This window comes from Balaenoptera ricei, chromosome 4 (assembly GCF_028023285.1).
Source record: "Balaenoptera ricei isolate mBalRic1 chromosome 4, mBalRic1.hap2, whole genome shotgun sequence".
In the NCBI taxonomy this organism is placed as follows: Eukaryota; Metazoa; Chordata; class Mammalia; order Artiodactyla; family Balaenopteridae; genus Balaenoptera; species Balaenoptera ricei.
In genome coordinates, this window is record NC_082642.1 from 62,897,721 (window position 1) to 62,920,018 (window position 22,298).

At 34.5% G+C, this 22,298-nt stretch overlaps 1 protein-coding gene across 3 annotated transcripts in view; it reads right to left on the reverse strand.

The window, feature by feature from the left end:
* Positions 1–22,298, reverse strand: part of PDCD10 (programmed cell death 10) — a 39,987-nt gene that overhangs the window by 8,422 nt on the left and 9,267 nt on the right. For all 3 annotated transcript variants that reach the window (XM_059921981.1, XM_059921983.1, XM_059921982.1), the window contains 4 exons: positions 14,436–14,646; positions 6,973–7,026; positions 1,998–2,115; positions 696–822 (listed from right to left, as the gene is read on the reverse strand). In XM_059921981.1, the coding sequence (XP_059777964.1) occupies positions 696–822; positions 1,998–2,115; positions 6,973–7,026; positions 14,436–14,531 (395 nt within the window). In that variant the 5' untranslated portion in view covers positions 14,532–14,646. The remainder of the gene's footprint in view (positions 1–695; positions 823–1,997; positions 2,116–6,972; positions 7,027–14,435; positions 14,647–22,298) is intronic.

Sequence of the window (22,298 nt, forward strand, 5' to 3'; positions counted from 1 at the left end):
AGCTTTCTCTGTTTTCTACCCATTGAGGCTGAAGAAAATTATCTGACTCTTTAGTTTGAAAATACTTATCTAGAAATTATGCTTGGAGCTTCCCCCTCATTCCTCCGCCCTCTCACCCCCGAGGAGAGTGCCCCTGGGTTGAGGCACTCGTGCCCCTGCTCGAGAATGACCCTTTTTGCTGCTGCCCATCAACCAGCCTCCTGGCCTCACACAGTTCTCAGTCTTTTTTAACCTATATCCCAAAGGCAAGGATTTTTGGAGGTTCACCATTTGGTCAACATTAGAAAGTGCTATTCATCACTAAGGGTACATTATTATGCTAATGACTTGTACCATTTCTGAAATAAAAACAATATTGGTACCCTTCGTTATCAATCTCTATAATTTATCCAACTCCTCTCTTCACTTTAATCTAACATTTACATTTTTCCATTTCTCACGAAGTTCAAACTGCATTCCAGTTTATGCACATTTCACTCTGTTTTTAAACATTCTAAAAAATGTTACTGTACTCAGAAGCCAAAGGGACAGTTTAGGAGTTAATAATAAAAATGCAGCAATTAAAATTTTCAAATATTTTATTTCAAATTAATATTTCAATTTAATATTAATATCATACCAACGTAAAACATACAGAATGAGTGGTTCCTTTGAAGTACTTAAAAAAAATAAGAACCAAATAAAAAGTTGCTTACTTGATTGTCTGCAGAAACCTCACTCTGTCATTGATCTCATCTGGGATCTTACTGAGAATTTGTTTAAGTGCTCGTGCCTTTTCGTTTAGGTCCTGGAATTCTGGCTCCGGTCGTTCAATCATATACTCTGATAAAATACATAATAAAAAAAAAATCATGCAACTTGCTGCCAAATTCAAGTCTAAGAATTTCCAATGTGTTGGTCAAGGAGGTGGTGGGGGGGAGGGGGGAGATAAAGGCCAGATAATTAGGGAAGACAAGGTTGCAAAGCAGAAGTCATTACAGTTCAACTTAGTTCTGTAATTATATTAGGGCTCCCTCCAAATAAAATATCAGAAAATGAAAGACTGAACATTTTCAATTTGGGGTAAATGGAAACCCATGAAATCTTAAAAATTAAAAAAATTAAAAAAAAAAAAATAAATACAATTTAAAAGGGAGGCTTAATCAAGTTTTTCAGGCCTCTCAAGCTACATTTCACAAGGAAACCTTAAAGTAAGTAACATTTGTAACAAATACAATGGCAATGGGGAATATGAGTTTAATAAAAACCTCTATACTGAATGTACTACCAGATTCATTATAGACTTGGAAACATTACAGCTCTACCAACTCTTCAATATAACCCAGCCTAACAGGCTACAGATGCTCAAATCTAGAATAATGATGAGGACTTTCTCATAATTTTTGGAATCAGTTGAAAACATCTACATCTACTTTTGTTCTCCCTTAATAAACATGGGAAATTATACCTCTATGTTTTTCTAAATTAGTGGGAACTGAATTTAATTCAGTTAAGCTAAATTTAACTGAAACACATTTCTAATTATTTAGAAAAGCAAAAATGTGAAAAGAGGCCAAAAGAATGATTATTACATTGTTCTCTCGAATCTGTGTTTGAAAAAAAAAAATACGCAATACTAAAGTTTAAAAAGAAGAAACTCATTACTTTCAAACTGGTATTTGCATAAAGTCAACACAAAATAAAATAACCATTCCAAACAGCTTGTCTCTTGGTGAAACTAGAACTCATCAAACATATCAATTAGTAGGGGAAAAAATTAAAGCATGCAGCATAAACAAATGCTTTACTTCAAGTAATTAAATCTGACCAATATAAAATAAGAACTACATTTCTATTGTACATGGGTTTATTTTTTCCCACTTTCAAAACAATAATAATAACAATAACAATAAGAGGGAAGGGAGAAGGGGAGGAAGTCCCTTTTATCAAATAAGAAAGGTCTGGAGGAAGAGCTTTTCAGCAACTGTAAGGAACTAAACAAGACTCCTTCTGATTACCTTCTACATCATCAGCTGCCATTCGAAGAAGGGACTCTGTGAAGTTGACTTCTACACTTTTTTTCTCTAAAATTTTCATAATGATGTCTTGTGTGAGTCCTGGATTTTCTTTTTCAGCCTATAAGAAAGAGAAAGCTAGTTTTGAAATATAGAAACTAAATTAGCCATTTCAAAGCCAAAACCTAATTGTTTAGAACCTGTTGGGACCTCCTTAAACTGATCAACTTATAAATAAAAGCAGAAATCTTTGCAAAGCAGGTGTCGTGATGGCACTCACTTATGTTTGGGTACAGCTTGTGCATCCGTAACTTCTTATTACAGCCATGGTCCCATTTTCCATTTCAACATAAAGTATTTAACATTTCCTACTTCTCATTTACACTCTCTTGCAATCAAACTAATAACAAACGTAGAAATAAAGATTATATATATACTGGTAGTTCTTCAATTACTTTTTTCAATAGATTAAAGACACTGAAGATTTTTAGCTTTTTTTTCATTACGTAAATATTTCGACTTGAGGATCAAGCAGTAACTCATCTCACCAAATTTTTGCAGATTCTTTGCATTTAAATTAACAGAATGTCAGGAAAAACAAACCAAAACAAAAAAATAACCCTTCCTTTGGAGGTTTTATTGAAGCTATGTGATCCCTTAACTACATTCCCACACAATGATTTTCATTTCCTATTTTTGCAGCAAGAGTATTTCCTTCACTAGCTTTCAGAACATCATTAATCCTTTTACTACCTCCTGAGCTTGTTTCACTAATGAGTTTGCATTGATTCATGTTACTTACACTCCCTTCGGTACTAAAATCTTCTAGTCATTTCAAGATTGAGCATAAAGAGTTCTGAGTTTACCAAAGTTAATTTTCGAGATTTTGGTTTTCCTTTGTAATTCTGTCCCATTTTATTATTTTAGAAAATTTTATAATCACATTCAGTTTCTTTTAGGATGCCTGCCAATTTTAATCATTATGCTGATGATTTCCTATCTTTTTTGCCCTGATATTAAATAGCAAACACAAACACAACTTATGATCTATCAGATAGCAATCTATTTGCTTCCTGATGTGCCAATTATGTTTAACCTCTGCCTCCTCAATTCCATTCTGGTATCACTGCAGATTCAGCTTTATTTGGTTCCTATTGCTCTTCACATTATAACACCTTGCTTCTCATTAATTTCAAGTACCAAAAACCGAAAGCTTATGGAATGAAAGGAGAAAAAATACACACATTTATCTCAGTCCTGGGATCATTTTAACTGCTGTCAAATGCTACACAGGAAAATCATTTTGATAGTTGATTAATAATAATAAAATATGTCCTACTGAATTCCATTTCTTTTATAACCTGTTTTGATTTTTCCTCTCATGAATATAATTAAGGAAGAATCTACTTTAATAAGATTTGCCATTAAAAGAAAAGCTGTACAAATATGGCTTAAGACGGTATCAACATTATTAATCTGGTAAACTGCCACAAAATAACATATAGTATACTAATTAAATAAGCCACTATTTGATAACAGTGGTTTATCTTCTCTAAGTAGCATTAAATCTACCTACATAACGAATTATCTTGGAAAGCAGGGGAGCATTCTCTATGTGCTTCCAGAGAATGCCAACAGAAAAATAATGCCTCTCTGATTAAGTTATAATAAGCTACTGAAAGAATTAAATGCTGAAAGCCTGAGAACAAAGTTTTCAATACCAAGTTCATCTGCAGTCCCCAAATGCCAAAGCTGGAGCGTTACAGAGTTCTTACAGAGAGAGGTCCCTAACTTTCTTAGTTCACAGTGTTCTTAGTACCAAAAGAAATACCTAACATTGCTGTGTATTAAGTAAAGTACAAACAACTTAATAAATACATCCTAACAACTTAATAACCTTTAAAATTACATGAATTGAAAGAAAAGTATTTTATTTTATTCTTAAATAACCACAATCCCTAACGAGATGTGTGCACCTGTTGGGCACTGCACAATTTCTCAAATGTTGGAATTAGACCCTTCTACCCTCATTTCCTGTTGTACATTGATTTTCTTGTGATACTTGCATTCTGTCAACAGCAGTGGCCAAAAGTCCAGTTTCACAAAGATATGACATCATTGAAAGGAATGCAGCCCAATCAAATATGCTGAAACTGCAAACTATTTCAAGATAGTCATTCATACAGTGTCAACCTAATGTTGAGTATCACTGTGGTTCCTTCAAATTTTTAAAATATCTCACGACACCACTGAGTTTGCTGCGTGGTCCTGGAGTGCCTCGGCACGTACTTTGGGAACAGTAGTCTAGCATCTTAGCTATTTTTTATCTTAAAAGCCTTAAATTTAATCAGTGACTCTAGTTGACAAAACAAATATATCTACCCTTAAATCAGAGATTCTATCTATACCTTCAAGATTTCCCTCAGAATACAACCTTAAACTCTGCTGTCCAACTTTTCTGAAAAATCCAAGAGTGAGAGAAAACTATCCCAAAGGCAATAACATCCACTCTTGTGGAGCAATGATTCTCAACACTATCAGAACCTCCCAGAGGGCAAAGGAATCAACAGCAGGATAGATATCATAAAAGACAATACTAACTAGTATTGTTTTATCTTTGGAAAAATTATTTTAATCTTTTTTCTCCAGATAACAAAACTAGATATTAAAGCTTGATAAATATCACTGTTGTTGTGGACCAAGAACTGGAAACATGAATATATATATATATGGATATAAATATGGATATATGGCTGGGCAAGAAACATGAAACAAGGTTTTTTTAATCTTTTTCAAATAAGTTAGTGTAAAAATTACAAAAATCTTAATTTTTTTAATGCATGTCCTCCTTTAAAGTCATTTGAAATTCTAACAAATATAGTAATTAAGAATAAATCAATGCAAAACTAATATATTTTCCTCCAAATAACTTCCACTATCCCCAATTAAGAATCAGTGCCGTGGATAAAATTATCCATGTATTAAACCAGATCTATAATAACCACATACTTTAAACACAGTTTGCTTTTTAACTGTACTTTAGAGTTAAAACATCAGCTTATATATAAGGATATTAAGAAAGAGCTTAATGAAATTCATTATTTTATCTCTTTTATGAATGTCATTGAGTATATACCATATACTACTTCAGAGAGGGTCTTCTTTATGAGGACACACAGGAGAAATTTCTCTCTGTTCCTGATGTCAGAAAAGCTAAAAAACTGACTTTTGCCTTATCGATACTACAGTGTGCAACAGATCACTTTTCCTTCTTTTCTTTGGCCACAAAGATGCTTAAAATAGTCCCCCTCCTGCCTCCCTAATGACCAAATATACCCTTCCAAACCACACTGATACTTAATGGAAAGCAGAAAAAAAACACTAAGGATTGTGCTGCTTCACTGATTCTCTTCATTAACCCAATGATTTGGCAGGATGTATTTTAATGAAATTAGTATGTATGTGTACACAGGCACTGCATTTTAGAGTATTAAACACATCAAAATAGCTCTAATCCAACACACACAATGTAATTTCTTCTAGTGAAATACGCAGATGTCTAATGACATTATTTATGCTATCAGTTAAGAGTGGTATCTATAAACTAATCTTTGCCATAAAAAGAAATCAAGCTGGATGGATTTATAGTTTCAACTCCAATGAGGCTCAAATATAAACTTTTTCTAGATTTAAACATTAAAATACTTTCCTTGAAATATAAGTTGTTTTAGCTATTGATGGGAGCAAACACACAAAAAGTAAATAAAAATTAAGACTTTGGGTATCTTGATACGTATTTAGGATGGGATGGATTAAGTTTTTTTTCTTTTTTTTTAAAGTATTTGTTTATTTATTTATTTTGGCTGTGTTGGGTCTTCGTTTCTGTTCGAGGGCTTTCTCCAGTTGCGGCAAGCGGGGGCCACTCCTCATCGCGGTGCGCGGGCCTCCCACTATCGCGGCCTCTCTTGTTGCGGAGCACAGGCTCCAGACGCGCAGGCTCAGTACTTGTGGCTCACGGGCCCAGTTGCTCCACAGCACGTGGGATCCTCCCAGACCAGGGCCCGAACCCGGGTCCCCTGCATTGGCAGGCAGACTCTCAACCACTGCGCCACCAGGGAAGCCCTGGATTAAGTTTTATATGAAAGACTGTACCCAATATGTACAGTAGGGTTGTCCAATAAATATAATGCAAGAAACAATGAGGAGCCTATGTAATTTTAAATTTTCTAGTAGCCACATTAAAAAAGTAAAAAGAAAAAACATGTGAAGTTATTTTAAGAGTACATCCAAAATATTACCATTTCAACATGTAATCAACATAATATACTTATTACTGAGCTATATACATTCTTTTTTTTTGGTATTCACCCTCAAAATCTGGTGTGTATTTTATACTTGGAGTACAACTCAATTTGAACTCGCCATATTTTAAGTGCTCAACAGCAACACGTAGCTAGTGATTATCAAATGAACATCTCAGGTCTAGAGACAATGAAAAAATTCATTCAAGTGACTCAGCTGTACATCCTCAAAATATCCTTAATCTGACATACACAGAGGTCTTATTTTCCCACTCAAAAGTACTGTTTTATACTTATGTTCTATAGGTAAACAATACGAAGAAAATCTTTGAGTTATAACTTTATAAAAGTTTTAATAAGTCAAATAAAACAGAATTTAAAAATATACTCTAAAGCTAAACAGAACACTCTGAAGAAGTCAGTTTCAAAAGCACGAAGTGACAAAAGCTGAATGCTAAGGAAACAGCGCCTGTTCCAGCTCACTCTTTAGAAGTGTTTTAAGCTTTAAAGAGTACACTAAAACAAGCACAAGATGACTGAAAAGGTTTTCACTAAAAAACAAAACAAAACAGGTTTTCACTAAAAAAATAAAGAAATAAACTGGCAATTATCACATGGTATTTAGATTTATATATAACATACATTTTAATCATCATAATAAATTATCTGCATCTCACCTTAATGAAAGCCGCTCTCAGTGTCTGAGCTGCAGACAGATTTACTCGTTCTAGCTGCAATAAAAATTTTAAATCATTATTAACATCGATTTTCTTGGAAAAAGCACATTTCTGATATTTCATTCGGCAGTAATCACATTGATATGTTCATCGATTAACAAAAATACTTGTTAATGATTCTAAATCACCATAATTCTTCAAATAGACAGGCAATCTAAAATTTTCATTAAAATCATGAAAAATTAAGGCATGTATATCAGTCTCTTAATTTATTCCTTTTAAAAAAATACTCTACCTTAAAGATAGATTTATTTTAAGATAAGCACAGAATACAAAATAACATTAAGTCCCTATAGAAAGAATAAACATATTCACTTAAATTTCTGAAAATAGGGAGGGTTCAAGATTAACTCTCAGTGCTCTGTTGCAAATACATGGCAAATTATGTGTGTACTGACTATAAAATGACCAAAACAAAGAAAATATCTATTACTTAAGATTCTTTGTATTTACTACCTTACTCTTTTAAAATTGCTTTTCAATCCCTTCAGTCAGGCATTAAACTGAGATTAATCTTTTTTATTAATTAGCAGATAGCACTGATAAAAGGTTTGACAGTTAAATTGAAGACTGTGGATCATCTGGATTTCAGAGATGCTTTCATCTGTCCTCTATTTTTTTTTTTTTTAACCAGGATTAAAATATGGTTACCTAAAATCATGAGTCAAAAGCTCAAATGCTTTTAATTCTTATACTGAATGTGTAAGGTTTACAATTCTGAAAGATAAATGTCCTTATTAGACACTATATAAGTTGCTTTTCAGTGAGCTGAAGAAGGCATGCAATTTCATTAAAAAACTCCATTTTTTGAAGAGTTAACTGCCAGGCTTAAAATAACTAGCTTCAGTTAAAATCAGATTTCCTTAGTCCCTAAGAATTAGGCCAGTTAACTCAATAAAACTCAACATAAATATTTTTTATTTGGAACAATATTAAATGTTCAAAAACAATGTAACCTTTGTAGATTTTTATGCAAGTAGAATATTTCTACAAAAATCTTATGATTATATATCACATCATACAATAAATATTCCTTTCAATTCCTTAAGGCAATGAAAATGTTTTCCTTTATAAATGACATACACACACACACACACCCCTAATGAATCTCCAACAGTTTAAATCAATTTATTTTCTAAACAAGACAGAAATGCCAAAAACCTTATCTCCTTACGAGTTATCACCTTAAGCAAAAGGCAAAAACAACAAAATCTGCCAAGATAAATAATTTATCTCCAAAAATAAACAATGGGCCATTTAATTTAGTATTTAACTTGGTTTCTACAAATCTTGTAAAATCTAACATTGCCCTGGTAGGTCAAAGGAAAGACACAAGGGGACCCAGGTAGGCAAAAACAGCAAATAAGCAACTAAATAAGGTAGGTATATTAATTAATGAAGGTATACTTCCCAAAATTAAAATTTTCCTCTTTGACCAAATTAATTTAATCACAATAAATCCCAATGAATAGTAAAATAACAATACAGCTCTTCTGATCTCAAGTTCATGTTGTGCAAGGGAGGCAGGGGCCTACAGCAGGATGAGTGTTTCCTCCCAGATAGGAACCCATTTCCTTGTTCGGGTTACACCACCCTCTGACCTCTTCTGACAAGTCAAAGGTCTGAGTCAGATGTGTGCCTTCAAGTATCGGCATTATTAACTCATTCTGTACTGCCCTGACTGGTATGTGAAATGGTCAAGGGAAGTAAAAGAGGCCCCAAAAGTCAGTGAAGAACTATAAAATTGGTCAAGATAGACATCTACATCTCTAGATTTCTAGATTAAGTTTACATATATATATATATACCTTAGGAAAGACAGAAAGGTCAGACTTAACGTACTGAATCAAATCTGTGAGCTGTGAAGCACCTGACCAGAACTCTGCTAGGAATCATTTGGGGATACATTATTTACCCACACATCTTGCAATAAACCCACCAGGCTTTATTACTCATATGATATCAACATTGCCCAAGAAGTACCAGGCACAGAGGCACATACATACATTCAAAAAATATTCTGAATGAAACTTAATCTTTCATCCATAAATTTATCTAAGTTGTTCTTGCATCTATTTATAATTTCAGCCTGTAATACTCAGGTAGCAAGATATGTTTATACATGCCCTATTAAAAAGTGCTTCTATTTTAGGCCTCTTACATGTGATAGATGATTTCACAATAAAATCATGTTCATCTTACCTGTACCTTTCATGACAGTATCAGGTTCTGGTAATATACTAATAACAGCTACCATTTACTAAGCACATATTATGGACTATTATATAGAGTATTTTTATAGAGAGTATCTCTAATCCTCATAATAAATCTGTAACTATCAGCATCTCCATTTTACAGAGGAAGAAACTCAGTTTGCATAAATTTACCCAACATAAAACAGCTAATAAGTACAGAGACAGGATTCACACCAGATCTGTCTGGTTCCAAAACCCATACACAAGCCACTAATGCTATCCTGCCTCCTGGTACTCACCCTTTCTGGACTGGAGTCTAACCTATTACTGAATCTCTTCAGCTACTTAAGAACGAACAAAGTCCTGAGTTTCTACCACGTGAGAGAAGTCAGTGTGAGAGATACAAAGAAATAGACTATAGTCCTGGAACCCCATAAGATTAATTTAAGTAAGTAGCTACATGGAAACTGATGGGATCACTGTCAGCTAAAGTACAAAGGAAAGTACGAAGATGAGATATGAACTGGTCCTTGAAGAATGTGGTCCCTTAAAATCATCTTCCTTGGTGTTTCTTCAGGGTAACACATGGGGGTGTAATGATGTTATGTCAGTTTGGAACAGACAATAATATCCACTTTGTTTCCTTTACTAATGGGTCCAGTATTTTTCTAACTTTTGGGATAATGGTCTTTGACTAGGGTATATTTAAAGAGCAATGCAATCATTTTTCAGTGGTACCTGAGAGTGCATACACCATGTTTTAAGTCCAAAGAAAGAGGGGACATATGATGACACTTTGCATTAATGGATACTGGGACATGGAGAGGCACTCCTGGGTCTCTGCCATGTAGAACTTCTACGTCACAAGTAAAAAGAGTTAAAAAAAAAAAAAAAAAAGAGAATCAGGGCGAGAGAAAAGGGCGCATACATTTCCCCTCACCTAAAGAGAGGGAAGTGCAACTGGAGGGAAATGACAGGCTGGGTGAGCCCAACGTTAAGGTCTCACCCCAACCTCATGTTCTGCCTACTCTCAGTTGTGTGAACTCCTCCTGCAACTGACTCTTCATAGATCTTGAGCGCACTGAACTATTAACTAACTGCAAACTTGTCAAATTTAACTTTCTGGGTCATTTATAAAAATATTTTAAAAGCTTATAACTAATTTTAATTCCACAAAGAGCTCATTTATTATATTGCTACCTCCAGAAATATCAGTTCATTCCTATACTTTATTTTCTAGTATCAAGTTGGTTTCTTAAACCGTAATTATAAAAAATATATCCACTTAACCCTTTGGTTGCTCAAGTTTTAAACAGTCTTGCATAAAATCTTTCAGAAGTTTTTTGGTTTTTTTTTTTTTTTTTTAGGTCAAAATAATTAGATTAGTTGGTTCCAAATTGTCTATAAATCTTGCTTCCTCAAAATTAGGTATATTTTCCACATGCTGATATCCCTTACCCTTCTTCCCACCCTCCCCTCCACCCTGACGAAGATTATTGATCATATTCTTTAAAAAGAGTTAAACTGAGCCAAGAATAAAAAGAATAAAAACTCCACATACATCTCTTGTGATTCAAATGATAATGAGGTGAGTTAGGTCAAAAAAAGGAAAAAAAAAAAGCCAGAAGAAAAACAGAAGTAGATGGAATCAAGAGGCCACCCGTTAAATTTTACGAGTCCACAGAGAAGGCAAAATGCAACCATCTGTTTTGTACAGATTGATATTAAGTCCAGTAACTGGTTCTAAAAGAATAAGTTCCTGGCGTTGCCAAGTTGTCTGGCAAAAAGGTAACCAGAGCCATCTAACTAGTATAAAAATATTCCACTAAAACATTGCCTACAAATGTGCAAAACTCTAGGGTATGATCCCAATTTTGTCAGAAAATTATGTGGAAGACTCCTTAATAATAATATTTAATACTTACTACTAATAGTACATGCCTGGTACTATTCTAAGCACTACAAAACATCAACTTATTTATTTCCCAGAGTTCTGAGTATTAAGTAAAATATTGTTTATCCTCATTTTGCAGATTAGGAAACTAAGACAAGATTATATAGCATAGTAAGTGGCAGAGGAGTAAATCAAATGCAATGCAAAATATTAATTATGATGGCTTCTCGATGGTGGGATTGCAGGTGAAACCCATGCCTTCATTGTGGAGAAGTGTATTTACTATGCTCAAAATTTGAGGTTTGATTTTTTCAATAGGAAAAATTATATTTATAATTATATTTTTCACCTTAGAAAGTTCCTTTAAAGTCATAGGAAAAGAAGATAACATGATATGTCTTTTCCTGGAATGAAGAACTGAACCATATATCTTTCCTCCTCCACATACAAAGAATCAACAAAAGATAAGACAGTACATAAAAACCTGATCTAAGACTTGGCATGAGGTTTCTATAAACTTATTATTCTATCATGCAACCAGGAGACCTATTTCACAGTACATTTACAACACATGCAGTATACTTGGACTCTGAACTCTGCAGCAGCTGATTAAACGAGAAGCTTACTCCTCAGCTGTGCTGGCATAGCTTGATTAAGTTTAGCAAGCATCTAGGTCCCAGAATGCCATAAATAACTTTCCCCTGTGAGCTGCAGTAACGGTACTAAAATTTCCCCAGGTGTAAGGATGTCCTACTACCTAAAAATCTGTTCTGCAAAATGACTTCTGGGCTACCATTGTTACTATTATGAATGTAATGTTAAGGTGAGAATGCAAGCTTTTTAACTCTCACAATACACTGTGGTTAAAATTGAGTGAATCAATTTCGCTTCAGAGTAAAACTTTACCCCTACTGTGGTGCTATTTTCTGTAAAATTAATTTGACATCCATTTTATCTTTAAATCTGCAAAGCAGAGAAAAACAGAGCCAAACTAAACTCTAATTTCCCCATTACTATTTATAGAAAAATCCATGTTTGAACTATAGTTAAATATTGTTTAACTGATTAGGTACCTTATTTAAGATGGTACATTAATACACTGGAATGTCAGAGAACAATGCTAGTATTTAAAAAAAAAAAAAAAAAAAGCTTGATACCATGACGTTAGATCAGTAAATTCAATGTGAGAATTAGATCCTGACAATTTAACATAGTATCTCTCAGTCGGCCTCATCCAGCCATTTCATTTCCAAATTTCACTTCTAACAATTAGTTCTTGAAGCAACTATAAATCATTTGGCAACATGTTCTAATTCTAGGCCCATTAACCCATGTATGTTTTCAGATCTCAGATTTCTGGAAGAGATTTACTAGTCCCTTCATAGCCATTTCTTTTTCTTTCAAATTAATTTTTCATACACATGAATCAATCAGAAGAGGTATACCAGTATTAATCCCAACAGTTCATTTTACCAGAATCCCATCTCTTTTGTAACAGTTTTCCAAAGTCAAGATTCAAATAAAATCATTTTACCATATGTCGGAAAGTGTCACTCAAATTGTTAGGAAAAAAGCTTTTCTCATTCCTCCCTCATTAACTAGAGGATCAAATTGAAGTTCTGCAATGTAAATTGCCCTCCCTTCAAATGAAGACTCAAAATAACAGATAAATATAGAAAATGTTCCCAAACAACTTGATCCAATAGCCTACAGAGTTAGCTATATAGACATGAAAAGAGGGAGCACCTCTGGGTGGAACTGTCATGATGGTTCTTGAAGAACATGCGAAGTTCAAACACTAAATGTCAAGACAGGTTACTCACCTACCCTTCAGTGACCCTCTCCTTACCTCATACCTGGTACAAGAATAATTAAATAGTTAATAATGTATTTGCTTAAACATCTGTGTTCCCTACAACTCTTGGGAAGAAGTATGCCGACTTTTTCTTCTCCATATCTCCAGACCCTTGCTGAGTACTTGACAAATAAACCGCTGGCATTTAGTAAATATTCACTGAACAGCACTGAAGCACTTGCTTCCAACAATAACTGTAGTCTTGCAATGACTGGGTAAAGTGTTAGAACAAAATGGCAGAATTACTGGAGCGTTGGCTACAGCTGCCAGAGATGGATATAACCAGCCCTAAAAGAGTACCTCCAATGCTACCACGGTAGCAGGATAATAGGGACAGGTTTTTCAAAAGATGCCTCCTCCTTGCTTCCTCTTTAGTAAACTTCTAAATTTCCTAACCACCCAGCTAGGTGTGGTCATAAATCTAAATTCTTGCCAATGAGATGTAAATGGAAGTCTTATGCAGGACTTTCCAAAAGGTTACTTTAAGGAAGCTGAATCAGCTGGAAATAACTCCCCACCCCCTGCTCCACTTTTTACCCCTTCTAGACAACAACTTAGGACAAAATAGCAGCGGCCATCCTACATGCTGAAGTGACCTTGATAATGGAAGGCAAGCACTAGGATGATGACACAGAAGATAGGAACCTGAGTTTCTGACAATACTGGCTCATAATAATACTACTCCTGGACCACTTACCTCCAGAAATTTTTATGTAAAGAAATAAACTTTAAAGCAAAATAATTTCACATATCAGGACATCAGTTCACCATTAAAAGGAGGGGAGTAATTATCTCTAAGGAACTTCCAGTTCTAAAATTCTCTACATACCTTAGCATATAAACTTAAAAGAGAAACCTAAAATGTATTGGTATTATTAAGTCCTGGAAAATTCCTCAAATAAAAAAGCAACTATATCTTCTCTAGATACGAAGAATGGTATCTTCCATTTATCAGTAAAATTATGTTTGTTGCTACTGACTATAACTCATTAGGATATTTTTGTGCCTGCTCTTCTGGCTGCCTAAAATGTGCTAATCCCCAACTCTTCAACACTCTAACCCTTATTTATCTCTTTCAGATGTTAGCATATATGTCTCTTTTTCCAGTGAGGCCTGTCTTGGCCCCTAAAATAGGTCCCAACTGCTATTTTATTTAACACACTTTAAAAAGAAAAAAAAAAAAAACTTCCTAGCACTTACCACAATTTTTCATTTATGTAATTACTTGTATTCTTTTGTTCAATGTCTCTCTCTCCCACTGTAGTGAAACCTCCAGAGGAGGAGCAAAAAATAAGGGTTTTTCCCTCGATGTTTTATGTCCAGGCCTGGCACAATGCCTAACACACAGATGGAGTCCATTTATGTAAGTACTTATTATATGAAGGAACAAACGAATGAATAAATGAAGCAAGCATTAAGGAACTGCAGAGATCATATGAAGCAAAGTTTACCCACTTACCTCATTAAACACGGGATACATGACTGCATAGAGGGGCATAGAAACCATGGAAGTGGTCTCAGCTTCATTCTTCATCTCTTCCATTGTCATCCTCATTCAAAAGCCAACTACAGTGGAAAAAGCAGTGCTAAAATGCAGAGGAATCTTCATTCACTGCAGCCTTTCTTCTCTCTTTTGTGATAAAAGAACAGGGCACAAAACATATGCTGACCTGGTTAAAGGGGAAGAAAGAACAGAGATTTACTATGTTAGAATTAATAATAAAAACCTCAGGTGTTTAACATTTTCATTAAAATACTTTTGCTAATTGTTCATTGATTTTTGTCACCTAAAAAATAACCAAAACATAGCAAGCATCAGAGATTTAAGGCAAAATTTTAAATTCTACCAAATGTGATCTATTTGGGAAAAAAATTGACCTAATTTATTAATTAAATAATTCACTTAATATTATTTAATTTTGCCAGTGTCATTTTTTGAATCTTTGTCCAAATCTGACACAGAGACTAAGAAGAAAAACCCACAGACACTGGTAGTTTGGAAATAAAATATCAAGAATTCAACAATATAAGAGAGAAATTTTGCTTTGAGGAGTTGAAGAAATGTGTTGCTTTTTAAGAGAATGTAACTGTATTTAATTCCTTTGCTAGGCTGAAATATGAGCCTAATTATAAAGTGAAAGAGTAACAGTAGTAACATACCTATATATTAAATGATATATAATATATATGTTAAACAAAAAGCCATTAATTTTGAATAATTTCTACCATTTATAAAGCATTTTCAGATTATAAAACATATTTCACATGCATTTAGTCCTCCTAATAACTTACCTTAGAGTAACTGTCATTCTAATTTTACAGATGAAAATGTAGACTCAGAGATGACAAATAACTTGCCAAAGGTCACACACGCAGAGGCCTGTGACTTGACCCTGTGCTCTGAATCCAGATCTGACACTCCCAAATCAGAAAATAAAGTATGAAGTGAAAACCCAGAACTTCATCTACCCAGGAAAATGCCCGGAAGTTATTCATTCACTGAATAAATATATGTTTAGCACTTACTACATGCAAGATACAATGGGGGATGAAAAAGATGTGGTCTTAATCATTAAAACATTATCTGAGCCAGACTGTGGAAGACCTAAGCAGTTTGAAAGCTACAAAGGCCAGTACTCATAGCTTTAAAAACTTCCAATAACCTGTCCCGTCTGAGAACTGTTTACTATTCTTCCATATAGCCCTACCAGTGAAGGGGAACTCAACACCTACAAAAACAGTTTAGCCTTATTTCTGGTAGTTCTAAACATGGAAAGTCTTTCCTGTTTCTGAGCTTAAATCTGCTCCCTGACTTCACAGAACCAAATAATTAAATAAATAATAAATAAATAAAAGGAAGAAAAGGCCAATTCCTAAATTTTATTCTATAGGACAGGAGAAAATCATTACCTAATGAGACAATTGGTACTTAAGTAGACTGTTTTGGTCATAGCATTAAGGAAAGAATGGAGGAACAGAAGTTGAAGGCAAGGAAAACTTAAGAAAACTAGTGTATCTAGATCAATAGGACCTGAATAATAAGCAAGAGCAAGCAGATAAATATCAATTCTGGCCCTGCTGTTCCTATTTGATTACTTAATAAGCCATTTGGTAATCTGCTTTTCCACTTAAAAATTAACTGTGAATACCTTTTCATAATCAACTTGGAATAAAGAAGAGGGGCTGAGATGCTGTCAAAATGAAAATGATGGATACTGGATGTACAGTATAAGTAGTAAATAAAAAGCATCAGTATCTATGAAAAAAGAAAGTGAAAAATAGCAGTACAGGGCCAACAACAGAACTTGAAGAGCTATTTTACTGGATGACAGAAAAAAAAAATCTTTTGTTTATTTAATAAATATTTACTGACTATCTACACAATATTAGGCCTGGTACTAAATAGAGAGCAGTGAACAAGACAAGACCTCAGGGAGCTTATACTATGGAAGGAAAGACAGAAAATGAACAACTGTGAAAACCACACAGGATGCTGTCCTACTACGGGAGAACTGGATGAGAGGACCAGCATCACAAAAACCGGGTGTTTCAGAGAAGGTGGTCAAAAGTTTTAGATGCTCTTGAATATGGACAATAACGTAAAAAAAATTTTTAACTTGATTTCTTGATGAGGTCAAGAGTAACACTCAAAGAGTACTGTCACTTGCATACTGGCAGAGGTCACTGGCATACTGCAGGGGCTGAGGTGGTGAGGTGGTGAGCTGGTCAGAGAGGAGTCTAAGTTCTCAAGGATCTCAGTAAAAAGGAAGTGAAATATTAAAGGAGATAAAACACTGAAGTATGCTCAATGGGATCATTTTTGTCTTTCACTCGTTTGAACACATGCCTATCCCTGCATAAATAAAGGCAGACAGAGTTGAAGGGATCAGTAAAGTGGCTAGAGTCACTTTCTGAATTCCTGCTGATACCCACCAATCTACCCCACTAAACCTGCTCACTTAATTTTCACTTTTTTAAATACTGGCATGGAATTTTTTTAAAAAAAATTTTGTGTAATAAGTAGCATTGTACCACCTCAGAAAATTTTCACTTAAAATATTTATGATTTAAGTCAACTGTCTCTCCCTCTGTATATATATATATATTTATTTTTATACATATAAATATATATATATTTATTTCTTGCCTCTAAAACTAACTTTACAGGACTATCAGCTACTATTTGTCATATTAAAAAGACAATATTATAGCAACATTATGGGCTACATAGGTGGCTGGCTCACTCCACACTTAACCACCTTTTTAAATATTGTTCCTATGGGAAAATGTTCCAAAGAACCAATTTACATCTAACCTTTTCAGAACACACGTTCACAAGCTGGGGCCAAACACAGTTTCATTAGTGTTTACATGAGATTAAAAATCAACAATAAGGCTTTTTAAATATTAAATTGTTCTGCCAATTTTAATTCAACTTCAAGTTAAAATATGCTGTCATTCCTTCTACATGCTTCTTCATTTGAAACGGTTTAATGGACAACCTGCCAATTACTCCAAGCCACTCCAATGCCAAACTCAGTCTTCGGAGTTTCTGCCCTGCACTACCCAACCAACCCACAGGAGTCTGTTCATTTAAAGAACTATACTTGGGTGTATCTTAAGGCTCAGAATCAGCATTTCCTGAAACAGCCTCATTTTACTCCATCTGGGCACAACAGAGCCAAAGCTATTTACTCACGAAAAAAATGAGTGAACAAAGGGAAGTTCTTGGTATTGATGTATGCAGTTCTTGGGGAGAAACAGAAGCTTCCCAAGTAAAGTAAATTCTACACCTAAAAAATATTTGTAGGCAGGTCTATTTGCCTTGTTTTTCTCTATAGTGAAATCTAGTACTTAGTTCCCTTACGTGGTCCTAAGTTCTTAATAATCCCTTTAATTTCCCTCCATAAAGAGGGGAAGTTTTATTTATTTTTGTTGGATCTCCAAACTGTCCATAATATTTAGCTAAAAGAAGTTTGTTTATTCTAGCAGTAAACAGAACCCATGAGTTCATGTTACAGTTTACAAGTGTAGTTCTTTTTTCCAATAGCCATTACAGTCAGCATAGCAGGTACATAATAGACACTTTATGAATGTTTGTTGGATGAATAAATCAATGAGATAAGAGATGGGCAATTGATAAGTTGAATCAGTCTTGCTAATACTTCTCAAATATCAAGCCTAGCAAAACAAAAACAGACACAGAAATCTAAATAATTTTATTAACAAAGTCTGGACCCAGTTACATTTACCAGTTTTTACTTCTTTTGGCTATCCCAAGCTCTTCTTACCATAGTAAGCTAGGAGAATATAAGCATCAGATAGCTGCAAATAAAACCAGAATTCCAACAGAAATTCACATGAAAACCAAATAAAACCAAAGAAAATAAAACAGAGATTATAAATTCTAATGTCTCAATTTTATTAAGGCTACCAGGACATGATCCTAGGGACATAACTGCTGTATAATTTAATAGTTCACAAAATTCTCAAAGTGCAAGCATTTCCAACATTGGTTAACCTTGCTTTACACATAAGAAAGATCCTAAAAATCACCCAACTTTTAGCAGAAAGCAAAACTTTTTCTACGAGAAAAAGTGGAAGAGTGGTGCAGTTTCCAAATGTTGGATGACCTAAGGCATCACAATCACTTCAGGGCCTATTAAAAACACAAATCCCCAAGACTACTCAATCAGAATCTCCAAGAAAGGGTCAAGGAAGCTGTATTTTAACAGCCAGCCTAGATGATTCTTGTGAACAGAACCGGCTGGAAATCACTGGTATGGAAAGAACAGTGGCTAGAGTGAGAAAAAAGAGCTGCTAAGGCCAGTCTTGAGACATAGGTAAAATTAAGTTTGACTCAGTATCTGAGACAGGGGTTTTTGGTCCTGACTTTGTAGAAGTTTCACTTAATCACTGACCTTGTTTCCTCATCAGAAACAGAAAGGGGGTAAAAATTATATCATCTTAAAGGCCATGGTACTCTAAACTTCAGTGATAGTAAAATTTTATTACTGGTATCTCCTACAGGTTCCAAAGTAATCTCGTGGGAAATTTTTAAAAAAGAAAAAGATCTCATCAGATCTTAAAAAAATTCACTAATTCCAATAAGGAGATCCTCTTCAATAGTTGGTTGATTCAGGGTTTCAAATAACTGACAACCCCTTGCTTTCTCTCAAGCATCCGGCATCATGAATCACACCCAGAAACTAATTTATTCCAAAGTGGGTATAGATCAGTCTGGCCACTTCACATAGCTGGAAAAGTGGGCATCTGATATCACAACCTACCTTTTAGGGCCTTCTCATGCTAAAATATTGTAGCCACTTCCAAACAAGAGACAAAAAGGTTTAGAGGAGGAAGCTAGGAAAAAGGCAGGCAGAGGAACAGGGTAAGTAAGAGATCCTACTTAGACCAAAATGAGCTTGAACCTTCAGGATACACCTACATCTCTCTCCTTCCTCTGCAAATTATATTTTCTATAATTCAAGGTCCTCCATTCTACAGTTTTCTTCTTGAATAAGGTAATGTGGAACTCAGCCTCCCTGAACATGCACTGCTGTCAGCTTAGTATTAATAGAATTTTGCATTTAGGGACCTCTAGGAACAATCTCTTCTTAATGGTAGGTGTAATGTATTACATTTTGCCACTGTATTTGTTTATATGTATCAATTTTTTCTAGGCTTCTCCAAAATAAGAAACGCACAATTTGTGCAGATATGTGAAAGGAGTGTAAGAACGATCTGAAAACATGGGCTCAAATCCTGTCATTATAAACCATCTTGTCTCTGAGCAAGTCACTTGACCTATCTATGCTTTAGTTTTTTAAGATGGACCAAAACTGAGCTGTATACTTGAAAGTGATATAATTAGACTGAAAGATGAAGTAATTTCTAAATCAAACCATAAAGCCTCTATATTAAATCACTTTAATTTACTAAGTTACTAAGCACTGTATTTTTGCAGTTTTAAGTAACTATTTAAAGAAAGTATACATTCTGCAAAGAATTATCACTTCACTGGAAGATCTGACCTCAGTCAGATTTGTAAAGGCACCTCCTCTGTTATACCACAATTTCCAGGAATCGGATACCACCAACTGTTTTTTTTTTTTTTTAAAAAAAAACAAGATCAAAAAGATATAATCTCTAATATCTCTGTAAACATGACGGACCAAACAAGCATTTACTGAGTTATTAATTAAGAAATAATAGAGGTTCTAACTAAAACAACATCTGAAAATTAAGATGTTTTTGAAAATAGGTAACACTGGCAAATTAGCACACAATGACCCATGAAGGAAAAATGCCTAAACGTAAAATTTAGCAATTTAACTCCATTTACTTTATCATTCTTTGTTAAACTCCATATAGCTTTCACAGACAAGTGTTCCTTAACTATTAAGCAAATCTGGTTCTAAACATATACTTATAAATCAGTCATTTAAAACTTACTGTTTATTTTTCTATAGAGGGTTAAGTGAGGGTTAAGGGTGGGTTAAGGTTCTAAGAAAGACTTCAAAGTTCACAATGTTACCTAAAGGAAAATAGTAATAGGGCTGTTTGAATTATACAGTGCCCACCCTCCCAATCCAGTTTCACTCACTTGAGGTCAACTGCGGTCCAAAAATTTTAAATGGAAATTTCCAGAAATAAACAATTCATAAGTTTTAAACTGCTCGCCATTCTGAGCAGCATGACGTAATCCTCACACCCTCCAGCCTGAGACCCCCAACCATAGATATCGTCTGCTCCCAACATGCAACCATTGACATCATCATGCTTGATGATCCTCCTTCTGACGTATTATCAGAAGGTTACTAGTAGCCTAACACTACATCAAAATGCCTACATCATTCACTTCGCTTCACCTTATCACTCAGGCATTTTATCACCTTGCATCATCACAAGGGTAAGATACAATAAGATATTTTGAGAGACCACATTCACATAACTTTATTACAGTGCATTGTTATAATTGCTCTATTTTATTACTAGTTATTGTTGTTAATCTCTTGCTGGGACTTCCCTGGTGGTCCAGTGGTTAAGACTTCACCTTCCAATGCAGGGGGTGCAGGTTCGATCCCTGGTCGGGGAGCTAAGATCCCACATGCCTCGTGGCCAAAAAACCAAAAACATAAAACAGAAGCAATATTGTAACAAATTCAATAAAGACTTTAAAAATGGTCCACATCAAAAAAATCTTAAAAAAAAAAAATCTCTTCCTAATTTATAAATTATACTTTACCACACATATGCATGTATAGGAAAAAACAGTATATAGAGGGGATGGTACTATCTGAGGTTTCTGGCATCCACTAGGGGTCTTGGAACCTATAGCCAGAAAAAGGGGGGGCCTACTATACTTAGTCAACATTAACAGCACTGTCATTAGTGAGGTAAGTGACAAGCATAGTGATTCTAGAACCAGACTCACTTGGAATCAATCCTGGATCTACTACTCACTAGTTCTGTGACCTGGGGCAAGTTATCTAACTTCTCTGTGCTACAGTTTTCTCATCTATGAAATGAGAATAACAATAGTATCTGTCTCTTAAGGTTGTGAAGATTAAACAAGTTATTACAGAAAAAGTGTTTAGAACAGTACATGGAACACAGTAATTATTTAATATTAGCTATTATGATTAAGTACATTTAAATCTAGGATGACAAGATCTCTTTCTAGAGGTCAGGTCCTCTGTACAATCAACCATCTAGCCAGGGGAGTCAAGGACTCTTGAAAACCAGATAAATGGGGGAAGATAAGTGACTGTAAACCTTAGAACAGCAGAACTGTTTTGTTTTTCAAATAAATTCTTTTATCAAATCCTAAATGTGAGATAAAACACACTAAACTGTTCATTCATTCAATACATGTACTAAGTAATAACTATGGTTTACCAGCCCTTCCTCTAACAGGAGCCCTTAAACACCTCTCTCCACAATTTGAGAATCACTGCTCTAGGGACAATCACTACACAAGCATTATGAACAAAGCATCATAAGAACAAAGGTGAGTGGTCCGAATAGTAAGGATAAGGACTGGCAAAAGATATCTGGACCCAGATTTTTTCCATAATTCAGATAGTTCCAGATCTCAATTTCTCACCAGTAAATTTATCTGTACTGTTGTCACATGCTCATGCATTTAAGAAACCTAAACGTTAAGACCCTAAAATTTTAAAGAGATAACAGCCATTAGTATACATTACTATATATTATCTAGTCCAATCTCCAAATTTCACAATTTAGAAATAAAAGTCCCCAGAAGTTCACATTAAGAAACTAGTCACAGATATTTTAAACAAATATGCTATTGAGC